Source organism: Taudactylus pleione, unplaced genomic scaffold, assembly GCF_031769625.1.
Source record: "Taudactylus pleione unplaced genomic scaffold, aTauple2 ptg000475l, whole genome shotgun sequence".
Taxonomy (NCBI): Eukaryota; Metazoa; Chordata; class Amphibia; order Anura; family Myobatrachidae; genus Taudactylus; species Taudactylus pleione.
Genome location: NW_028284877.1, coordinates 998,271 through 1,023,815, shown reverse-complemented (window position 1 = coordinate 1,023,815; position 25,545 = coordinate 998,271). Strand labels below are relative to the sequence as shown.

The 25,545-nt window shown below is 46.0% G+C and overlaps 1 protein-coding gene across 5 annotated transcripts in view; it reads left to right on the top strand.

Moving 5' to 3' along the window:
- PPFIBP2 (PPFIB scaffold protein 2) overlaps positions 1-25,545 on the top strand; it is a 234,536-nt gene that overhangs the window by 17,332 nt on the left and 191,659 nt on the right. For all 5 annotated transcript variants that reach the window (XM_088449009.1, XM_088449007.1, XM_088449014.1 and 2 more), the window contains exons 2-3: positions 7,539-7,621; positions 21,189-21,403. In XM_088449009.1, coding sequence (XP_088305135.1) covers positions 7,558-7,621; positions 21,189-21,403 — 279 coding nt within the window. In that variant the 5' untranslated portion in view covers positions 7,539-7,557. The remainder of the gene's footprint in view (positions 1-7,538; positions 7,622-21,188; positions 21,404-25,545) is intronic.

Sequence of the window (25,545 nt, the reverse complement as noted above, 5' to 3'; positions counted from 1 at the left end):
TTGCACCGATTTTTGCACAAACGGCTGGATGTGCTTGAAAAATCGATTATTAGAAATTTAAAACTGCAATACTATTAAATAGAAAACACACTCGGCAGTGGCGTAAGTTCATCCCAGACGCCCGGAGGCAAGTTAAAATTTGTTGCGCCCCCCCCCCCATGTCACAGCCGCTGACACTGTAATGTAGCAATTTGCATGCAGACAGGCTGTAGATAGACGAAGGCAGCAGCTGATGGTCTGACATGGAGCTCTCCACTAGTGTATGGTGGCTTCTCAGGTGCCGGGAAGTAGTACCATGTATTGGGCGGCCGTGACGGTACACTCCAGGTACATAGTTACAGCCCTAAGTGGGGTGAATATGTTGTGGACAATAGAGGAGGTGCCCCTTCAGAGCTGGAGCCCGGCGGCAGGCGCCTCCATTGTCTCCCATAGTTCTGCCCCTGACACTTGGTTTGGCATCTAATAATCTTGCCATTTTAAATTTCAGAGTCCTAACCCTTCATAATCGGCGGCGTGCAGAAGCGTGCTTAGTACATCTAGTCCAATACAGTATGTGTTGGGAATAAAAAGTTTTCATGACATACAAAGTACTGACTAATACAGAAATTGACTGTAGCCCATCACAGATGAGTACATTTATATTGGCGTATGACTGTATGGATGAAAACCAGGATAACTTCTAATTCCATTGCAAGTATGCATTAGTATTGCAATCCGTTCAGTGGATCATTCATCAACTAAAACTAGGCCAGTTGCCGTACGGTGACATGTAATTACTGCCAACCACCAATATGTTAGTCCTGTTCTTAATAATAAAGAGAGCTCTATAATGCACAGTCACGTGTATAGCTAATTACTGCTGAAAGCTAATTATGTAAATGTGCTGGTGCTAAATGTGCTTTTGTTTCTTTCACTTTCGCCATTTAAAACAGTCCATCTGCCTTGTGCTATATGTAGAGAAGGTTCATTTGAGGCTCTGTAATTATATAGAAGTCAGGAGAACATAGCTACAGGTTCGCTTTGTGGCACACTTGTGTCTGCACATCCTGAATTTACAAATGTAGTTATTGTAAGTTCATTCTTTCATCTACGCTTCTGGCTTCTTGTTTCTCTTCTTCTTATCTTTACAGGCTCCTCTTCTTCACTCCGAGGTATCTCATTTTTATACAAAAGTGTGTTCCGCTGAGTATTCAGCATTAAATAAATATGATTGTTACAAATATTAAATTATTATTGTGCCCACAGATCACAATATGCCACATAGTGCCCCCAGTACATAATATGCCACATAGTGCCCCCAGTTCACAACATGACACACAGTGCCCCCAGTTCACAACATGACACACAGTGCCCCAGTTAACAATGTGCCACACAGGGTTTCCAGGTCACAATACAACACACCGGGCTTTCCTTTCTTCCTGGAGGGAGCTGAATGTCTGCGCATGGCAGGGGCGTGGCCGGGTAATGATGCCTCATTGGGGGCGGGTCACACAATCACAGCCCCTCCCCCTCTTCACAATGCCAAAAATAGCGGCATTGGATAGCAGGGGGCGGGACCACGAAGAAGCGATTCAGCACCAAACGCGTCACAAGCCCCCCGCTGTGGGGGTTTCTATTAGTAGTCGGGGGGGGGCAGGCAGCAGCCGGGTGGCTTGCCTGCCTTTTCCGGGGGTCGGGATGCTCCCAGTCAAATGGGGTGGGTAGACAAGCCTGAATATACCACTGTACTGTTTAAGCATTGGGAAGTCAGGCACACCTCAAGGTACTGTACATACAAGAGCTAGGCACAAGGAAATGCTCACACAACAGTTACGCAATTTACCCCAAAAGTTTTTAGTTCACAATTGTATAATAAAAGGTAAAGTGGCTGCATTATACAGGGAGGTGGCATAGAGATAACAAAATGCTGTAATGTTTAGCCAGGACTTTGCATTGGTTCTGCATGTTTGCAGTGCAGAAATATTCACTGGAGCTTAGTGACTCTCATACCTATTTCTACAGATTTGTTAGAAAATTTGCAGAATTTTAGGTCAAAATCAAGAGCTTTTATTCTCACGTATTGTAATCTAGATGATCAGCGTGTGAATTATTAATGGGCGCAGGAAGCTACAATTGGTATTTCATTTGGCTTCCTCAGGCAGTCTTAAGGGGTCTATCCATGAGACGACTTTTTGAAAAATCCGACCAAAACCAGGAGGTATTGGTCGGATTGTTCAGAAAGTCATCTAATGGATAGCCGGCAAGGACCAGCGATGTGCATGCACACTGGGTCCTTGCCGAACCCGGCTATCTGCCGAACATGCTCGTCAACCTGACGACGAACGTCAGGTTCCACATGTTCACAGATAGGAGTTCAGTGAACGCCTTTCAGTGCGGGCACCGCACCCGACAACCTGAAGGACTGAATGCTAGACGTTCAGTTTCTCAGGTCGCCTAGTGGATAGGCCCTTTGAAGACACACATCCACTAGACGATTAAGTTGAACGATAATGATATCGTTCAATCGTTTGCAAATCGTTTAGAAAAATGTCTAAAACGACCAGCGATGCGCGCTTCTGCTGGTCGTTTAGACGTCTATCATCGTACAAATATGTTGTACAAGCTGACAATAACATCAGGTTCAGCATGTTTGCAGATGATTTTGATGTGCCTACACTGAACGACTGCTCATTCAGTGTAAACACATCAGACTGCACGGTTACAATGTCGTAATCATGCAGTCGTTTTCATGTCTTCTAGTCGATGTGAGCCTTTAAGGGGCCTATCCATTAGACGACTTTTTGAATGATCCGACCAAAACCAGGAGGTGTAATGGACAGCCGTCAAGGACCAGCGATGCGCGTGCACGCTGGGTCCTTGCCGACGCCGACTATCTGTGGAACATGCTCGGCAGCCTGAAGACTATCGTCAGGTTCCACATGTTTGCCAACAGGAGGTCGGTCTACTGCACTGAATGAAGTTCAGTGAACGCTGTTCAGTGCGGGCACCGCACCTAGGCGACCTGAAGGACTGAACGCTAGTCGTTCAGTTTTTCAGGTCGCCTAATGGATAGACCCCTTTACGGTAACTAGCTTTCCTTAAGACGTTTGTGAACGATCTGTCCATCTTCTCTAAAATATAGTAATTCACAACTTAATCGAAGAATCATTTTGCATATATTAACTTTCTGTGCTGCAGATCTCTGGTAAGCAACAGTGATCTCTCATTGTAACCGCTCTCTGCTCTGGCAATGTTCTCCTTGGCTGACAGAGAAGGGGGTATTCAGGGAGCTGAGCGGTTTGAATCACACTGAATCCCCTCTGCAGCCTCACATCGTGCTGATTGGCAGCACCAGTGTTGTTATTGGTAATGGAGCCTAAATTTTCCCTGGTAATTCCGGGCTTCATTTCAGTAATGTGAGGAGGAGTATTTACACAGCGCATCTCTAAAACATTTTTGGCGCACACAATTGAAGGGATCCCTTACCTTTTAAAGGTTTGAGCAATATGAAGTAAAAAGAAGAAACCAACTAAAGTATATAAGTCTGGCTGTTTGCACTTTTATAAATTTGCATTTTTATTATTCATTCTTGGAAGACCTTGATGAATAGGCCCCTGAATTCTGTACATTGCTTATTCTCAATCATGCATTTGTTTTGTAATGCTGTAGTTCCTTTCAATGTATGATACCAAAAGTAAATGTCTGTACGTGCCCAATAAAAACATTCCCAAGTAGCTATAGAAGATTGGGTTTTATCATGGGCGCAGGTTATACCGGGTTTATGATAATATAGTCCAGTCCAATATTAAATAGTTGAATGTGTTCTTTTTTAAGAATCCATTTGGTATTCTTTAAAATTGGGCTCAATATCTTTAGGTACAGTAATGTGCAACAGTTTTATATTGACATTGAATGGTGACCCTACTGCATATCCATATGCCAGCTGCCATCAGGGCCTGTCCACATGAACCTCTCTAACAATAGAGCACATGAACATTTAAACTTTACATGGACTTTTAAAACCACACGGCAGTTAGACAGTCAGTAGGTCGACACCAGAATGTCAACAGTCAACAGGTCGACGGGGTTAAAAGGTTGACAGGTAATTGGTCAACAGTGATATGTGTCAACATCATTAAAAGGTTGATAGAGTTAAAAGGTTGACATTCACATGAATGAAACAAAAAAGGTTGACATTTGATTTTTTTTCTATTATTATTATTATTTTAGCCTAAACCTAACTGTTTAGGCCTACATGAAAAATCTTGTGTCAAACTTTTTTGTGTTGACATTTTAACCCTATCAACAAGGCAAAATCCATTCTAAGGAAACAAGCAGTAAAAAAAAAAAATCTTTCCCCAAAGCGAGCAGACGTCCTGGCGTTTATCTTTAACTTTGTTAATTCAGGTAGTTAAGGGCAGGGCGACAGGGGCGGTCGTCCAGGGGCCCCCACACATAGGGGGCCCCCACACACTGTCCCCGACCCCTGGCCACATGCCCGGCGAAAAGGTTGATCGCGATCTACTGGAAGCTCGCGGAGCTCCCGCCCGTAGATCGCAATCAACTAAGGTAAGTGGGAATGTTGGCCTCATTCAGAGATGTTCGCTGTTCCGATTTTTACACAGTTAAGCGATTATCGGTGAACTGGCGCATTCGCATGCATCTGCTATCCCACATGCATACCAGGGATCAAAGGGGGAGATGTATTAACGGCAAAAATGTGGTAAAACCCCCAAAAATGCAGTTTTCGGGGGTTTTACTGCATTCCCCGTATGTATTAAGCAGCAGAATGCAGCGTTGCTGCTTCACGTCGCTAGGTAACGCCACCAGGGGGCGTTACCCAATAGAAGCATATGGGCTTCTTAACGCGACGCTCGGGGCTGGGAGGGATCCGATCAGATCCCTCCCATGAGCCCCCGCGGCCCGCGGCCTTCTGCGCATGCGCAGAAGGACTTCTGGGTGTTCAACCTGGAAGTCCCTCTGCCCGGCAGCATGGCAAAATCCTTGGTACATACCCAGATAATGAACTGCGGTATGTACCCGAAGTCAAGGGGGATGTACCGCATCGGCGATGCCGCCGTTAATACATCTCCCCCACAATGTGGTTGACAGGAAGGCACCGTTTGGGGGAGGAAACAGGAGTGGTAGGGCCAAACGCTGGCATTTCAGTGCCGTTTTGAGGCCGGGTCGCAGCAGGCGTCTGCAATCCCCTGTGTACATAAAATGGCTCCAGCATCTCAGTCCGGGCGCCCATGCTGCATGATCATAGGATTACTAACGTGATTGATTATAGGAGGACCTGGACATGGGCTGCGAATGGTAATGCAGTTGCTGCGCTAGTTGCGATGGCTCCGATGGGCATCTCAGTGCTGTTAGGAGAAAGCGCAATTTTATAAGGAATCACTCCTCCGCAACATGCAAATTTGCAGTTGCGATTGCAACACCGTACTTCTCTGTATCAGGCCCTCAGCTGCTCTCTGATAATGGCTGTGCGTGTATTAAATATTTTCCTGGCTATCACGCAACAGCAACAATACAGCTACATGGAGAATAGTTATGGAGATTAATGCACAAGTAACCATGAAAATTTTGCTCTAACCCAAAACAACAATTCTATTGCTTCTATTTATTGTCAAATACTGTTTAGAAAATGAAAGCAAACCTTTGAAGAGTTGCTATGGGTTACACCACCTAATTTTCAGAATTGTGCCCCAATAAGGGTCATTAACAAACTGGAAGAGTGTAAAACCACAAAGCAATGCTCTTATATCACAACATGACCTTTGTACAGTTATACCTGGTCTTACAGGGCATTGTGAACGCAGCTGGTGGCATAAGTGAGGTGCAAAACTTTGCATGGAGTGATGGAACACACAAGTCCCAGGGTGTGGTATATTTTGCTGACATTCACAATGTCGACATTCATTAGATCGACATGAGAATGTCTACATAGCCATAATGCCAAAATTAAACTTGTTGACATGTTCATAATGTCGACAATCAGCATTTTGACACTGCTGTAATGTCATCGTTGTTTAAATGTCGACGTTTGTGATGTCGAAATTTTAACCATGTCGACATCATGAATGTCAACCTACTGCTGTCGACATTCAAAATGTTGGAGATTATGATCGGAGACAGAGTGACTGCATGCCCAGTCCCAACTTTCCTGACCTTGAAAGGGGCAGACTCTTGACGAAGGTGGATAAGGGTTTATTTTGAACCAATTTTGCATTGTCTGCTGGAGGTTTGTGAAGGGGTTGGGTGGATGAAGCCTTTATTGATTGTGGCTTATACCCCTTTCAGACATACCGAGAATCCCGGGAATTTGGCCTGCCTCAGCCAAATTCCCAGGTTGTCTTAAAGGTAGCCGACCCTTCAATCGACCAGGGAATTTCCCGGGACTTAAGTCCCGGGAAATTACACTGCTTGTGTCTGAATGGTGCTACCCAGGAATTTACTACTCCCGGGCTGCACCAAGCAGCTTTTACACTGAGTTGGCAGCGCAGAGCGCCCTATAGGACACTCAGCGCTGCCGCTCACCACCCCCTGCGCCGGTGGCTGTCAGTGTAGATCGCAACACAGAGGACCCCAGCCGGACGCCGGGGACACCCACCAGCGCTGGAGACCGCCAACAGGTCTCTGGCACAGCAGGCCACCCGCAGTCCCACTGGACCACCAGGGCAGTACATTAACGGCAAGGGGTTCTATCTCTTCCCCATTGGGAGGGGGGGGGAATGGCAAATAGGGGATAAAATAATTTATTAATAAAATAAAAATGGCTGGATTGGGATTGGCTGGCTGCCTGCTGCATTTTGATGACCTCATCAGCGGCAGCCGGAGAGGGGATAGGCTAGGAGGGGCAGACGGCAGAGGAGAGGCAGGTAATTTAAAAATCCCTGCTCTTGTCTGAAAGGGAATTTCCCAGGTAGACGCTGTAGTGTGAAAGGGGCGTCTCGACCAAATACCCGGGATTTTGCACAGGATAAATTCCCGGGTCTGAGCAGGAAATTTCCCAGGTTGTATGTCTGAAAGGGGTATTAGGGGTCTATATATTAAGCCTTGGAGAGAGAGAAAGTTGATGGAGATAAGTACCAACCAATCCGATCCTAACTGTCATTTTACAGGTTGTCATTTTTCAAACACAACCTGTAAAATGACAGTTAGGAGCTGATTGGTTGGTACTTTTATCTCCATCCACTTTCTCTCTCTCTCTCTCTCTCTCTCTCACTCCAAGGCTTAGTAAATAGTTCCTTTAGCCATAGAACAGCCTACTTTTGTGTCAATATACTGAAACAAGATTTTGCTTTTGGGGATGAGATTTGTTATTTTAATTCAACTACTTAAGTATGGATATCCTCAAACCCTGGATTGTAAGGGGTGAGGGAAGGGTTAAGCTTGAGGACTGAAAAGGTGCAAACCAAAGAATCCAAGTAACAAATAGTTCTTATCTGTTACAAGTTTTGACAGTGAAATAAAGCCTTTGATTCAAAGTGTGTAGGAATAAATAGAGATACAGTATGACATAATATTAATAACATCTCTTTTTTGTTTGTCAGGAAACGGACTGCAGCAGACATGGCTTCCGACGCCAGTCACATGCTTGAGGCGGCCTTGGAGCAAATGGATGACATCATAGCAGGTAAGAGTCTACTGCAGAGTATTACAGTCAAACCAGTGATTGTTGAAGGTGACAGCGATTCGAACCAGACACCAGCTAACCACTGGCAACGCATATTGGGAGTAGCTGAACAATCAAAGGCCCTCTGTGCACTTTCATATATCCAAGGTGCCATAGTGTGGAGGGGTGGCAGGCACTAAGGGCCTAAGCCTGTCTTCTCCAGATCTCTTGTGCATGCAGAAAGATCTGGAGGAGCGACAGACGACCCCAGCTGACGATATCATGCCCACACACGGAATGATATAGCTGCGATATCGTTCCAATCCGTCGGATTGGCCGCTATATTGCTCCGTGTGTGGGGACCTTAAGGGCGACCCCTTAGTGTCTGTGCCAGAGCCTGGCCAATCTCTTGTTGGCCCTGCTTAAATGTATATAGTTGTGCATAGCTAGGATTAAACAGAGATGTCTTCCTACTCCTTATTACCACTTCTTACTAGTGATGGACATGGACCATCAATGATTAGCAACCATCAATGGTTTGCTTTCAATGGTCAATGTTTTGCCATCGATAGCGGAGTTCCGATGATGATGATGTGGCAATGGTTTTTTTTACGTCTTACCTTGTACAGTGTGCATGATTGAAGCAAGTACTGATGCAGACCCCTCTCCTTTCCTCCGGGTATAAAAAGCTTTCTACTCCTGAACCACCCTTTTCACTGATGTGAACTATGTTTATCTTAAATATCAACTCAAACATCTCAGCACTGGTTGCTGCAATAGTATATTACTGTAAGTGGGAAAGTCAGGTGCGGAGCACTTTGTTTCTTGCTGAAGGGGTTATGTTGGGTTGGGTGGCTTCCCACTTACCTCCTTTTTCCAGTAACCTGGGCTGCATTGGTCCATTGATCCTTTCAGGACCACTAAACCTAAAACATAAGTTGGCTTATGAAAAAAAGATACTGATAGATGTATTCATTTTGGGAGCTTATCGAAGATATATAGCTGTGAACATGGAGGGGGATATTTCCCCAAAGCACAGCAGGTGCACTTGGTGCACATAGAACCCGGATTTTCTCTCAACAAGTACATTTTGGAATACCAGTAACATTGTCGAATGAGCCGTTTGTCTTAATTTCTCACACCTCCCAAAGGACACAGGAATAATAGGAACCCCTGAGTGGATCGCACCAAGCTGCAAATATTTTCCGGATACCAAGGGACACCACCTGTGAAAAGGGATTTGCAACCAATTGGACATCACTCAGGCATTCATCTACCTGTAGGTTAGGCTACAATCTCCTCCTCTTTAAAGTGTGCTTTTCCAATTCAATTTATCCTGGGATACATGTACACCTTTTTATTTGCTTGGACTTTCTGAATATTGGAATAACCACCTTTTATTGCCATTTAATATTGTTGGGACTTTCCTCAATGTATATTACATATAGAGATGTGCGCCGACCTCCGTGTTTTGGTTTGGATCTGGATCTTCCCTGGTTTTGGATCTGGATTGGTTTTGCCAAAACCTCACCTCCGTGTTTTGGTTTTGGATCTGGATTTTTTTCTTGCCCTTGAGGATTGAAGGCATGGGCCTTCATAGAGGCCAAGGAAGTTGACGACCTTGCATTATCATGATGACTGCTGGCGGCAGCTACAACATGTGGTTCTTGGCCTTGCTCTCCTGTCATGTGACAGCCCTCCATATTTTCTGCGGTCTTGAAGCAGTGTCACAAGCACCAATAGTGTAGCCAAGGTGCGGTTACAAAATTCACACACGTGCAGTCGTGCGCACACAGAAAAAAAATATACAAAAGACACTGGTTTTTTTTTTTTCGGGTCCAGTACTTGGGCCCAGAGCACAGATTGGTGACGACTGGAGTCGGGCAGCACTAGGTTGCGTTGCCGACTTGCTAGATCTTGTGCGGCAAAGCCTAAAACGCACAGACACACAGACAATTATTACAAAAAAAAAATAGATTTTTATTTTTTTTCAGCTACAGAATACAGAATGATCACGACTGTAATCGGGCAGCACTAGGTTGCAACTTGTGTTGCTGGCTGGATCTTGTACGGTACTGTGGTTAAGCCTAACACGCACGTGCACACACACAGAAAAATCTAAAAGACACTTTGATTTTTTTTTACCATATATATATATATATATATATATATTTAACTTTTTTTTTAGTCCAGAACTTGGGCCCAGATGGACACAGCACCAGCCCGGATGTAGCTGCAGTTCTGTACCAGCCCAGATGGAAACAGCAGACATGAAAAACACCAGCCCAGGACACAGCAGACAGCACAGACAGCCCAGATGGATCAGCAACAGCCCAGATGGACACAGCAGACAGCAGTGACAGCAGCAGCCCAGAATTGATCAGCACCAACCCAGGACACAGCAGACAGCCCAGATGGATCAGCAGACAGCACAGTGACAGCACCAGCCCAGAATTGATCAGCAGCACCAGCCCAGGACACAGCAGACAGTCCAGATGGATCAGCAGACAGCACAGTGACAGCACCGTGACCAGAGTCCAGAATGGATCAGCAGTCACCAGCCCAGGACACAGCAGATATCACCAGCACCTCTCCCAGCCATACACTACCCACCCTCCCTGCCGCAGTGAAATGGCTCCGTCGCATGGTCCCTTATATGCTACATTGATCATAGAGACGAAAGCTCGCGAACCGCGAGATTTCGTCTCTATGGTTTTGCCTCGATTTGAGAGATCCGAGTAAGGCGGGAACATCCGGGCCGGCTTGGATGCGACTCGGATCTGCTAAATTTGGGTGGGTTCGGATCTCTGGAAACCGAACTCGCTCATCTCTAATTATATATTTCTTATTCTCATGATGGTTTCTGCAATATGAGACCCATCTTTTATTGTGTATTATGTGAATAAATTCACCATTTTATTTACATCTGCCATTGTATAATTACATATTTGCACTATAATCTTATTGTTGACATCTATTTTCAACATCATACAGACTGCGCTACTTTCACACTGTTTTCGATTTTCCGAGCGGATGTATAGGGTCACGTGTCTCATGTGACCACACAGATGTGGCTGACTGAATGCAGTTCTGCATTATTTTCAAGATGCAGATGTGCTCATATTGCATGCAGGGGCGTATCTATAATGGGTGCAGGGTGTGTGGTGCACACATGCCTCTGAGTCCAGGGGTGGCCCACACCGCACACCCTGCACCCATATTTCCTAATACTTACCTCTCCAAAGTCCCGCATCGGCTGTAGCAGCCCTGCACTAAAGGCCTGCAAAATGGCCGCTGCGGCCAGTGTGGAAATCACCGTGAAAATGGTGGCCGTGCCAGTTTCCCGGTGACCTGCGCATGCACAGTAGACTCTGGGCCCAGAGTCTACTGCTGTGGTCAGTCCACTGCCGGCCGCAATGGGACAGATCTCTGTGCACACAACAGCGAGTGTTTGCACACAACTCATGCACAGATGTGAATTTGCACATTTTTGTGTATCTCCGTCCTATTCTGAGTCAGATGGAACTTGGCTGAATCTGTCTGTCCACGAAAGACAACAATGCGATCGCATAGATCCATCCTGACTTGCGGGAGTCTCATGAGTGTGTCAGGGGAGTGTTGTGGGTGTGTAGCTAAAGCTCTGTGTAATTGTGAGTAACACACACACAGCGAGGAGACGCCTGTTTCTGATAAATCTGTTTCTGAGATCTCAGATTCTGACAGATACCTGCTGACATTCTGGCTGTCCCCTCTAGGTCGGTGATGTGGGGGAGAGGGTTGCTACCTGTATAACGTGTTTGCAAAATTGTGACCCCCGCCCTCACTATACAATGCTGCAGTTGCATTGTGAATAGCGTCATTGGGAAGTGGGCGGCTACGGGCCAGCTGGCGGGCATCCTCTTGGAGAATTGAGCGTCTGAGAGGGCCACCTGAGAGCCTGGAGCCTCCCAGACGTTCTAGAAGAGCAGACACGTATGGCCAGGAGGAGCCTACAATCTGTTGTAGCACTACAAGTTCCAGGATGATATGGCGGCTCATTGCTGCTAGAACATGCTGAGACTGAAGGGCCACAGATTGCCTCTATCTATGATCTACCACTTTAGATTAAATGACTGGTAAAAAAAATTCTGGTTGCTTTAATCAGCTTCTGTTTCGGAGTTAATCTACTGTGGAATTTTACAGGCAGCGCTGCCATGTCTGCATCAAGTTAATTAATCATAAACTGAAGCTCCTTAAGTGGCATTACTTCTACTACACATTAAAGGGCCTCTACACATAACAGACTTACCTGATGAAGAAATGAGTAACATTCATAGAAATCCGCTGTATGTAAAGATTCCATACCGCCACAGAACATGAGATATTTCATGACTGCATTAACATTTGCTGTGTAGCTAAATGTACAATATTCTACATCAGGGGTCTTCAACCTTGGCCTTCCAGCTGCTGTGGAACTACACATCCCAGCATGCACTACCATAGTTTTAGCATGCTGTTATATCAAAAAGGTGGCAGTGCATGCTGGGATGTGTAGTTCCACAGCAGCTGGAGGGGCAAGGTTGAAGACCCCTGTTCTACATGATCAGACATTTGTAGGCTGAGAAAAGGCAGCTTCAGTGGAAAAACCTGACAGGTTTTCTGGTTTGTGCACAAAAATATCTCCTCCTCCTTATCTCTGATATTTCCAGTACTGATAGCTGCTGAATATCTACACGTGTGTTTGTGAACGTAATTAGTAGCCCTGTTACATAAGCCGTCTTGTTATCTAGATTTAGTGATCCTTTGAACAAAAGATCCCAAAGCCGCATGGTCTGCGCTGTTCTAGGAAAACTTAAAAATTAACCAGTAGTCATTTGTGTTATAACCTTCACATGCCTGCTTACACTAGTTCCTTAAATAAACATTTACATCAGTGAGCAAACAAGTGCTGAGAAATCACAGCTAGAACCTGCATTTATATTTATCTTGCCCAGGGACGGATTTTCCATTTGTCGATGAAGGCGGGCACTTATGGCTCATTGGGTACTAGGGGCCCCCCCATGGATTGAATGTAATTTTTGGGGGTTTTTTTCAAAACAAAAGTGAACAAATTCCAGGTGGGGGCTCCCAAATTAACCACTGGCCAACCACCTAAAGGATTAATGGCACGCACAACACAAGCCGAGCAACTATAGTAACAGTGTAGCAGAGATGGTCTTTCCTGCTGCACTGTCTATAGCAGGGATGGGGAACCTCAGGCCCGGGGGCCGTATAAGGCCCGCAGAATCATTTGGTCTGGCCCTCTGAGCTTTTTTCTGCTAGCCTCATCTGGCTATCAGGGTCCCTAGAATGGCATCCTGCAGCCAGAATCTATGCTGCAGGATGCTCCGGGCATTGCTGTAATCACCGGCGATTGTGGCCCCGCCCTGTGTGATGTCACATGGAGGAGGTGTGGCCTGCACCAGGCCCGCAAATAATGTTATATATATCAAAATGGCCCTCTGTAAAAAAAAAGGTTCCCCACCCCTGGTCTATAGTGACAGCCTCAATCGGCTGGGCCCCAGGGGCAGGACTGTTATAAGAATTTGTGGTGCCCAATACAAATTAAACATGTAGGACACCCTTACCCCAATCAGAGGAACATATCGATGGACGGCCAGAGGCATACATGGTCAGGAGGGGGCATGGGCACACATGGAGACTGGTAGAGCCACATATGGGGATGGGCTGAGATACAGGGTGGGGAGAGGCACACATGGGGAGAGGGGCAGTGGTACAAGTGGTGATGGACACACACAGGAGGGGTTGAAAGAGAGTTTGACATACAGCTACTGTATCAAAGAGACAAATGCAAAGGGGGAGACAGAGACAAAGAGATGGTCAGACCTCAGCAGAGGGTGAGATAACTATGTATTGTATTGTACTCGTCTTGTTGCTTCCTCCCGGACTGTGCTGTGACAGTAACCGGTTCCACCAATGAAGAAGCCAGGAAGTAGGAGAGTAGGGGTAGCAGAGATAGGGTACAGAGACAAACACAGGGAAGCTCAATGCTCACAGGGAAGCTCATTCAGTGCAAAAACCTGGTGTGGGAAAGGTGGGACCCGGGGCACATGCTCTGGGTGTCCTCAGTTCACCTGGCACTGCGCATAGACTGTTGGTACCGATGAGTTCAGAATAGAACTGCTTCTGCTTCACACGCAGACTGCCTCTGAATAAGAAGCAGTTTGTGAATTGGTTCAGCACAGACAGGCCTCAGTACCAGACGGAAGCGATGTCCAGCGTGAGCGAACCTCTGTGCTAGCCTGGACAGGCACCAGAGAGGTAAGAAAGTGTTTTTTAAGGGCCGGAGCATGACATGGCGGCCCTGATCAGTTGTTAAGAGTGTGTGCTGAGCAGCGCCGTAGCTGGTCAGCAGTGTGCCCTGTGCAGCACTGCCACCACTCTCACTCCCTCTCCGCCCCCCTCCTTCCCCCTGAGCGCTTACCTTTCCTTCCGAAAGAAGGAGGGAGGGCGGGATCCTGCGCCGACGTCCACTGTGCGGCGCGCACCACTGCCGGAGGTCTCTTCCTGCAGACCTCCGGCGCAGAGAAGTGTGTGGCCGGTGCCGCTGGGGGATTCCGCCCTGTTTGGAGGCACCGGCCGCACCACCCTGCCTACGGCCCTGGTGCTGAGCCCTGACTGGAGGAGCTTAGCTCATGTTCCTGTGGGTCCTGCTCCCAGTCCTGTAGTTCTAGAAGAACAATTTCCAGTATGATCTATTATACATACCTTCCAACATTCTAAGTGAAAGGATTGGGTCTAGGGCAGGTCACATCAGATAATGGTCATGGACACACACCAGAGGGGCATGCCTAGTGCTTTTCTCAGCGGCACCCATTGATTGGTGAATAAGACATATCTCCCAACTGATGAGCCTATCACAACAATGTAAATCAGAACTGTCCCACTGTAACTGGGACGGTTGTCAGGAATGAATTTAAGTTTGGGATAATAATAAGTAAGCGGGGGTGGAAGTTCCTCCTGGGTAGGGAGAAAGTGAAATTGTCCTGTTATCTCCTCCCTCACATTCTGTATGCCAATAATGTTTTCATTACCATCTATATCCTGATACACAGTTGTTACATTTCTCTGTACTCTCAGGTGAGTCTGAAATTAACATTCTGCAGTATGAAACATACTTTCTGAGTCCCTGTTTAACTTTGAACTGAATATTAGTTTAGTGTTTTTTATGGGAAGACAATTAGAATAATAGGTTACAGGGACCCATGTACATAACAATGTCCTCGGATCAATCTTATGAATGTTTGCACATTCATCTTTCTTTCTCACATTTTTCTTTTTTAAAGTGGTTCCTTCAAGTCAAATTCTATAATCAAAATAATTTGAATTGTTCTGAGAAGCTGAGTGGATGTGACAGAGCCGGCATCGCCCGCGGCTGCGATCGTGCTGCTAGTAAAGTCTCTCATTTATTCCTTCGATATTAGGTAGTAAACGGTTTATCCTACTGTAACTGTTGTAGTAATAAATGGACAGTTGGGATACACCTATAAAACCATCTGCCAGTCAACACTACCAAAAAACTAAAATAATATTTGCAGTATTAAATTTTGAGCCAATGTCGACTTCACCTTCATTATTAACTGTTGTAGGACAAGCAAAAAGAGTCATTCAAACCATGTACAATATTAAGGTCAATCTGGTCAAATGTTGTTTATCATGTTGGACAAAACTGGAGTGTTGGCTCAGGCCTAATGGCTGGACTACTCCAGGCCACATAGGGGTTAGGGGGAGATGTATCACACTCTGGGAGAAATAAAGTACCAACCAATCAGCTTCTAACTGCTGATTGGTTGGTATTTTATCTCTTTCTACTCTGTCTCTCCGAGGTTTGACACATCTCCCCCTTGGTGTCAGTTAGTGAAGTCGGAAGATGACTGCATGCATTGCCCATTAGTCGTGATCTTTTTAGGCAATGCCCAAGTGACTATTATTGTATAGGGACATCGCTCCTGCTTATAGGATTCATGAGGCAAATTCATGGTCACTGCACAATATTGCTGGTGTTGTATGCAAGGTCAGCATTAGTCACGTTGTCTGCTTGAGGATCCATTGATAAAAATGTTATAGAAGAACCAGCCATAGCCCATTCTCCTGGAACCTACAGAATACTCCTGAATTGGTTGGAGACCTCCCAGACTTCCAGGAGAGAAGGGGATTCTCCCTGACAGTACTTACCTGCCCCAAGGTAAGCTGGAACATGACGCAATTTACATCCATCTTCATAAGCACCACATGTCAGGCATTTGGAGGTCTATTTACTAAGCTGTGTTAGGAGATAACCTGAACGGTGATAAGGTACCAGCCAATCAGCTCCTAACTGCCATGTCACAGGCTGTGTTTCAAAAATGACAGTTAGGAGCTGATTGGCTGGTACCTTATCACCGTTCACTTTATCTCCTAATACAGCTTAGTAAATAGACCCCTTGGGGTGCAATGGGGTAGGGATGGCCTTTCCCCCAATGACATTTTTATACTATTGAGTTTAACCACCAATGGTACCATCGATGGTTAACCCACCGATGTCCATCCCTACTTTGGGACCCCTACCACTTTTGTTTTACTAAGGCTTGATGACGTGCAGACTCCACCCACTTGAGGAAGGAAATTGCATCATGTAGCCACACTCAATTCAACCCTTCTTTTTCTACCTCATTCCCCCATTCACCAGTAGCAAAGTGAGAAAAGGCACTATTCATCTACATACTGGATTCGGTGTGACATGTTTCTCAATGCAATACAGTATATAGCTGACTAATGAAAAAATCCTGTCTTCTCCTGCGGTCCTTTGACCTACCATGGAGTCGGAATAGAGGTGGTGTCTGCGCATGCGTTGGCATCTCAGTTTAGCACAGGTGTCTTCAAACTTAGCAGGTCGGACCTGCTGCAAAGGATGCTGGTCTAGAAAGGGAGTGGAGCAAGTGCCGGGTGATGGGTACAGAGCAGAGAAGTGTTCAGCTTCCCTGCTCGATTTGTTTCACATTAAAGATTACTCCATCCTGAGATGGCAAAATTGTACACAGCAGCGGAACGGAAAGCTGAACGTTCCATTCCTCTATAAATCACTTTACCCATACTACTGTATGGGGAGCGATCCAGGCAGTGAGCTGGGGCACCGCTGGTGAAGTCATAAACTTCTCCACGGTAACCCGCTTCCTGAATAGAATGAAGCTGTGAATAGCCCTGTATTCAATTAAACTGGACTTTTCACTACTTCATGAATAGACCCCAAAGATAGGCAAGTATGGAATGAAAACGTTATTGGTTTGGCTAGAACCCACCACTAAACCCACTCACATTAATTGTGTGTGAAGTGCCTGATTTACCATGGTTGGTATTATTAGCACCACAGCCAGGCATTTGATTAAATAGACCCTTTGTATTTAAAGCACAGTGTAAAATCTAGTATGCCCCTTTTCCTGTATCTGCTGTGTTATCATGTTGATTTTTTCTCTCTTTACATTTATTTAGCTGACGTAACAGATTTGTAAAGGTGCTGGCTGGCAAAGAGTCCACGTTCATGAGTTATGTAGAATAAAGCATGCTAGAATCCCCAGACTGCACATATTTGCTGCTGATTCCTCCAGTGCTGTGGGGACACCCAGTGGTGGGGAAGTAAATACTAGACTTTCTTCAGAAGACATAACAGAAAATCATGCAAATCAGACAACGTGGAGAAGCCAATAGTGTCAGCTGACTTCTGCCTCACATGCTTTTATTACCCCCAGTTTCATCTTTGTCAGGAGCTCTGTCATACAGCAGGGCCGAAACTAGAGTTACTGTCAAGACAGTAATTTGGCGCCCCCCCTTGTAATTCTCACATAGTAATGCCCCCTGCAGCAGTGCCCCTATAGTAATGCCTTCCAGCAGTGCCCCTATATTAATGCCCTCTTCAGCAGTGCACGTATAGTAATGCCCTCTGAGGTAATGCCTCTGTAGTAGTGCCCATACAGTAATGCCCCTGTAGTAGTGCCCGTATAGTAATGCCCCTGTAGGGCCCATAATGTAGTGCCCATATGGTAATGCTCCTGTAGTGCCCATATAGTAATGCCCCCTAGTAATGCCCCTGTAGTGCCCATATAGTAATGCCCCTGTAGTGCCCATATGGTAATACCCCTAGTAATGCCCCTGTAGTTCCGCTTACAAAAAAAAGACAAAAAAACAATACTTACCTTAAACCCCGCTCCTGTGTCCACCTCCGTCCGGTCCGCCCGACTGCTCCACGGAACTATGGGAGAGATGTCATGAAGTCTCTCCCATAGTGCCAGTGGGGAGAGCCAGAAGCTGAAGTTCAGGAGAGAACTCCAGCCTCCGGCTACCGCGGCGCTGCAGGAAAGGAACCGGGCGCCCACTGGTAATAACATCTCAGCGGTCGACCGGCTTGGAGCCTCCCTGCTGTGCCGGGCTGGAGGACACTGGCTCCTGGCTGGAGGACACTGGCTCCGGGTGCAGCGATGCACGTGCACCTCCAGCCCCCCCTAGTTGCGGCCCTGCATACAGCAGCCACCTCATTTTTCTTATTAAAGGGACTTTGGACACAAACATTGTCTTTGCTTAATTGTGCACAGAACAGGGGGTATGTACCTGTTAGTCCTAGCTTTAGGTCAGCAATGGGGAACCTCAAGCCCGGGGGCTGTATAAGGCCCACGGAATCATTTTGTGTGGCCCTCTGAGCTTTTTTCTGTCTTACAGGTAGCCTAGAATGTCACCCTGCAGCCAGAGTCTATGCAGCATCCATAGGACGCTTCATACGGTCACACCACTGCCCTTACAGCTCCCTGGAGCATCTTCAGAATGCTCCGGGCATTGCTGTAATCATTGATGATTGTGGCCCCGCTCCATGTGACATCACACAGAGGGGGCGTGGCCTGCACTGGGTTTGAGAATAATATTATATATATATCACAGTGGCCCTCGGCAGAAAAAAGGTTTCCCCCCTCTTATTTAGGTTATTAACTTTAGATTATTTAGGTTATTAACTTTCTGTGCAGCCAAAGGCAGGTTCATGGGGGTTTGTCTGCTACCTCTCAACCTGTTCTTTGCCATATTTTTGGTCCTTTACAGTCCTGGCCACGGTCCCAATGCCATGATACTTTGCCCTCAATGAGGCCAAAAGGCTAAGGAGGAAATTTTTTCAAATCTTCTGAATGGAGCCACTAAGCAATTGTCTCCCTGCAGCTGTTCAATATGGTAACAAACCAAAAAGGAGAAAACAAATGAACTAAATCAATAAACAGCTCTGATGAGATAAAAAATATTCTTGAGAAATGCCCATAAATACAAAATAAATCACATTTATTATCCGAATCAGTAAATTCTGACACAATACAACATTGAAATACATACAAAAAAATACAATGAAAGAATAAATGAAAATAAAACAGATAAAGTGTCCAATGTATTTAAATATAAAAAATAAATATATATAAAAAAAGAGGATTATCACACCTGGGAACGACTGGCAGCAGAGCACTGTGAGGAAATAGAGGAAGTCTCATTATGTCAGACAAGTGTATCGGACACTTCTCTGAGCTGGGGAATGACTATGGAGGTGTCCATGCATTAGCATAGCCAGATTAAGGGGGGTACACCCCTACCCCTTTGGAGCTGCTCCGGTCAGGCTCTGGCGCTGTTGTCCACTATGGGACAACAGTGCCAGAGCCTGACCGGAGCAGCTCCAAAGGCCTCCGCAGCCAGCCCATCAGCAACAGATATACCTGCTGCAGCATCCAGTTTCCACGTTGCTCATGGGATAGCTGCTTCTGCTGCTGCCGGCAGAGGCTGGAGACAAGCAGTATTGATCCCTGCAGTTCTGAGGAGGCTCTGGAGTCTGCCTCTGCTGCAGGAGTGTAAATAGGACCTGCACATAGCGGGCACAGCCAAGGGAACAGAGGAGTGACAAGAGGGGATGAGCTAGAGGAGTGCCAGCGGCCCCCTGTCTTAAATGCTCCAGGCCCCCCGAAGGCTTAATACAACCCTGTGCATTGGGGACTTCTCATGAGCCAGAGCAGCAAAGAGATTTGGTTAATATGAATGGACAGTTATGGTGGCCACCAACTGATTTCTACAATGACTAGTTCATGTTTCATCCTCATATCTCCTTCCACAGTCTATTTTTATTCCAACCAGTGGTGAATTTCCCATTGGGCATGTGAGGCACGTGCTTTGGGGTGTGACTTGCTAGAGGGTGGGGCTTGGATGCTTGTTTTATTAATATCAGTCCAAAATGTACCAATATTTACACTGTATGCTATCTAGAGTGGAGTGTGGACATGCACAGACTGCCCCTATTAACTGTCCTTCTATTTAAATAGTATATGTGTATAGTATATAATTAAAAATACAAGTTTCATAACTCATGGCTATTATTATTATTATTATCATACCAATTGCCAAATGAAGACATAACTTAACAATGAAAATAATAAAATTAAGTGAGGGGGGGACGCTATTACTGTTGGGCCTAGAGGCAGCCTGACCCCTAAATCCGCCACTGATTCCAACCCCACCTCACCACTAACAAAATATTTACTCCCCGTTAATAGCGAGTCCTAGATTCCCCTGGCCGTATGAAGACACATTCTGATACAGTAATTGAACCTTGACTCATGCTGAGGTATTGATGCTTTACGTATTTCAAAGAGGATTCCTGTTTACTTCTATATATGCTTTAGGTCACCATAGTACCATGAGCCCTCAGAATGAGTGAACAACATTCCCTATTTTCAAAATAACTCATTTTTGTCCTATTGCAATAACCCAAGCTTAGTTAATTCATTGTTGTTTATTGACCCTTTTTGATAGACCAGCATATTGCTATAGGACAACACATGTAAGTGAGTTGTTCATGAGCAGAGGATTATGAAGAGCCTGGAAAAGGCCATTATGGATGGATTTTATGTACATTTGTGCCATAACATATTGGCACACATAGCTTTTATATTTAAATAGGTGGAGTTCCACATCCTTCCCCCAGACCACCAATCCTTGATCGCTTTTGCAGAATTGTGGACCTGACTTGAGAATATTTGACTGAAAACATAATTTCAAAGTTCTGTATTATACTTCCTTAGGATCATCCCCTTTAATATTCCTCCTAAAACTTATTGGTTTAACACAAATTATATCTGAATTTAATTATAAGAGTAAAGGAACTTCAGGACTCTTGTGCCAACTTTGTGTATTTTAATGTTCTGTTTTTTGTTTGTTTTTTTACATTGGTTGAATTGTACCTAGAAAAAGTGTAAAACGCGTCAGTATTTTGGAAGCACAGGACAATTGTAGATTACCAGTACCTTCTAAATACCTGTAAAATGTAAATCAGTTGGTTGGTAGCACCCATAATAGTATAGAAATAACAGTATATTTAACTGAGTAAGTAAAGTTGTCTGGAAACTGCTATATAATGTATATCAACGCTTTCATATTTCTAAAGTTTGGAGAATATTTATTACAAATTAAAATATTTTGTTACTATGATTGCATCTAATAGTGTAATTTGTAAATGTATAATAATAACCCAACATTTTGTTCTCCTTTTTGTTGCCATCAGGTACAAAGGCCATAACCGAGCTTGCCAATGGAGTCTTTGAAGTGGGATCACCGGTTCCGTCAGAATACTTTGGAACTATAACAATTCTGCATTTGATAGAGGAGTTAAAATTATCCCTGGAAATGATGGATAACCCTGAAGAAAGAGAAGCGTTACGTAATCAAATCCCCAACGCAACAGCATCCTATGTCATCGGGTGGCTAGAGAGTCATTTGGTGAGTCACTGAAACAAGGAGTAATTATGATACACTGCTCACTATAGGGGGAATGTATCAAGCATTGGCTAGAGATAAAGTGCAGAAGTTACCCAAAGCAACAATCAGCATTCAGCTGTCATTTCATAGATTGTGCTAGATAAATGGCTGGTACATGCTGATTGGTTTCTTTGGGCAACTTGTCTACTTTATCCCTCTCCAAAGCTTGATACATCTCCCCCTATAAGTATTATACTTGTACCACTTGTAATGACAGGTCCTCAGTATTATACTTTTGTACTTTAGGGGCCTATTCATCATCACTTAATTGCCACAAAAGAAGGGGAAAAAGCACATTTTCACCTGCAATTGTGACAAATAAGTATTCGGGCCATTCATTAAGAAGATGAAGCAGGAGATATCACAGATATCTCCAGCTTACCTTCTGTTTACGAAATGGCCCACTGTCCCCATACACTAGTATCACAGATATCTCCTACTTACCTTCTGTTTGCGAAATGGCCCACTGTCCCCATACACTAGTATCACAGATATCTCCTGCTTACCTTCCTCTGGCGGAATGGCCCGCTGTCCCCATACACTAGTATCACAGATATCTCCTACTTACCTTCTGTTTGCGAAATGGCCCGCTGTCCCCATACACTAGTATCACAGATATCTCCTACTTACCTTCCTCTGGCGGAATGGCCCGCTGTCCCCATACACTAGTATCACAGATATCTCCTGCTTACCTTCCTCTGGCGGAATGGCCCGCTGTCCCCATACACTAGTATCACAGATATCTCCTGCTTACCTTCCTCTCCCTGAATGGCCCACTGTCCCCATACACTAGTATCACAGATATCTCCTACTTACCTTCTGTTTGCGGAATGGCCCGCTGTCCCCATACACTAGTATCACAGATACCTCCTGCTCACCTTCCTCTGGCAGAATGTCCCGCTGTCCCCATACACTAGTATCACAGATATCTACTGCTTACCTTCGGTTTGCGGAATGGCCCACTGTCCCCATACACTAATATCACAGATATCTCCTACTTACCTTCTGTTTGCGAAATGGCCCACTGTCCCCATACACTAGTATCACAGATATCTCCTACTTACCTTCGGTTTGCGGAATGGCCCACTGTCCCCATACACTAGTATCACAGATATCTCCTGCTTACCTTCCTCTGGCGGAATGGCCCGCTGTCCCCACACACTAGTATCACAGATATCTCCTGCTTACCTTCCTCTCCCTGAATGGCCCACTGTCCCCATACACTAGTATCACAGATATCTCCTACTTACCTTCTGTTTGCGGAATGGCCCGCTGTCCCCATACACTAGTATCACAGATATCTACTGCTTACCTTCGGTTTGCGGAATGGCCCACTGTCCCCATACACTAGCATCACAGATATCTCCTACTTACCTTCCTCTGGCGGAATGGCCCGCTGTCCCCATACACTAGTATCACAGATATCTCCTGCTTACCTTCCTCTCCCTGAATGGCCCACTGTCCCCATACACTAGTATCACAGATATCTCCTACTTACCTTCTGTTTGCGGAATGGCCCGCTGTCCCCATACACTAATATCACAGATATCTCCTACTTATCTTCTGTTTGCGAAATGGCCCACTGTCCCCATACACTTGCATCACAGATATCTCCTACTTACCTTCCTCTGGCGGAATGGCCCGCTGTCCCCATACACTAGTATCACAGATATCTCCTGCTTACCTTCCTCTCCCTGAATGGCCCACTGTCCCCATACACTAGTATCACAGATATCTCCTACTTACCTTCTGTTTGCAGACTGTCCCGCTGTCCCCATACACTAGTATCACAGATATCTCCTGCTTACCTTCTATTTGCGAAATGGCCCACTGTCCCCATACACTAGTATCACAGATATCTCCTGCTTACCTTCCTCTCCCTGAATGGCCCACTGTCCCCATACACTAGTATCACAGATATCTCCTACTTACCTTCTGTTTGCGGAATGGCCCGCTGTCCCCATACACTAGTATCACAGATATCTCCTGCTCACCTTCCTCTGGCAGAATGTCCCGCTGTCCCCATACACTAGTATCACAGATATCTCCTGCTCACCTTCCTCTGGCAGAATGTCCCGCTGTCCCCATACACTAGTATCACAGATATCTCCTGCTTACCTTCCTCTGGCAGAATGGCCCGCTGTCCCCATACACTAGTATCACAGATATCTCCTGCTTACCTTCCTCTGGCAGAATGGCCCGCTGTCCCCATACACTAGTATCACAGATATCTCCTGCTCACCTTCCTCTGGCAGAATGTCCCGCTGTCCCCATACACTAGTATCACAGATATCTCCTGCTCACCTTCCTCTGGCAGAATGTCCCGCTGTCCCCATACACTAGTATCACAGATATCTCCTGCTAACATTCCTCTGGCAGAATGGCCCGCTGTCCCCATACACTAGTATCACAGATATCTCCTGCTTACCTTCCTATGGCAGAATGGCCCGCTGTCCCCATACACTAGTATCACAGATATCTCCTGCTCACCTTCCTCTGGCAGAATGTCCCGCTGTCCCCATACACTAGTATCACAGATATCTCCTGCTTACCTTCCTCTGGCAGAATGGCCCGCTGTCCCCATACACTAGTATCACAGATATCTCCTGCTTACCTTCCTCTAGCAGAATGGCCCGCAGTCCCCATACACTAGTATCACAGATATCTCCTGCTTACCTTGCTCTGCCAGAATGGCCCGCTGTCCCCATACACTAGTATGGGGACAGAATTCATCAAGCTCCGAAAATATTATATTTTCGGAGCTTGACTGCGGGGGCATTCGCCATCTTCAGATGGCATTCGCAACCCGCTCTTCCCTATGGGAAGTAGGTCCGGGTTGCGAGAAGGGATCCTTTTGGATCCCTCCGCCCCTGTGTGGCTCCTTCCACCGGACGTCGGGGCTCTTGTGCGCACACCGCCATCACTGCTCCAACAGGAGCAGTGAAAAGATTCACTGCTCTGAAAAGGAGCAGTGAAGCCACTCGCGGGGGGCAGCTGATTTCACATCAGCTGCCACCGCGCTGGAGCAATGCTGAATTGCTCCTGTGGCCGCGGCGAATTAGAATGTTAATTATCGGGGTCCGTTCGGAACTCGATAATTAACATCATGAATAGGCCCCTTAGCCTTTTAAGAAGACCTCTCAATTCTGACACATGCTCTACTGTTAAGTACAGTACACACCATTCAAAGTCCTAACCTAAGCAGAAAAGTAAGGGTGAGATTTATCAAATCTTGGAGAGACATATAGTAACAAATCAGCTTCTGTCATGTTACAGACTGTGCTAAAAAAAATGACATTTAGAAGCTGCTTGGTTGATACTTTATCCCTGACGAGTTTATGGCTCTCCAAGATTTGATCAATCTCCCCTAAATCTCAGCCCTCTCCATGCTTCGCCTGGAAGAAGCACGAAGCTGTCTCAGTATGCCGCTGCGATCGCTCCTCCTCCCCACAGGCAGAGGAAAGGAGACTTCTGCTGCTGCTCACTGTCAACAGAGAGCAGTCTCCCTTGTCTCCTACTGCAGCCCAGCTCACAGCAGGTGTGGAAGGGAGGGGGGGAGCAGGTGGCAGGAAAGACGGAGGGGCGGCATCAGTCCTGGGCCCCCACCGGGCCCTTCCAACAAGTCTTGGGCCCAGATAAGTACTACCTGCTCCCCCCTCACTGTTCCAAGACAATTATACATAATAAAGGGACATAAGTTAGACAAACTGAATGCAGATTTGAAAGCAAAGTGTAGGGAGGGCCTTGCTTGTGAGAGTGCTCACAATCTAATAGGAAACAGACAAAAGAGAAGTGAGTGTGACTTATGGTGGACTATAGGGACAGTAACAAGGGGTGCACCAGTGTCAGTATAGGTGGGAGTATTGTAGACTGTTGTAAAAGGTTGTACTGTCAGATAGTGGAGGGTGGGGGTTCAGTTTATGCATACCGGGGCCGGCTTCAGGGATCGGAGCACCCTGTGCCGGCTCTTTCTAGTGTGCCCCTACATCGCACGCGCGTGACTGAAAATGGGGGTGTGGCCTAATTTCCATAGGCCACGCCTCCTACATGACGTTATTTGGACACAACGTCAGGCTGGGGGGGGAGCCTCACTAGCTGGGCTT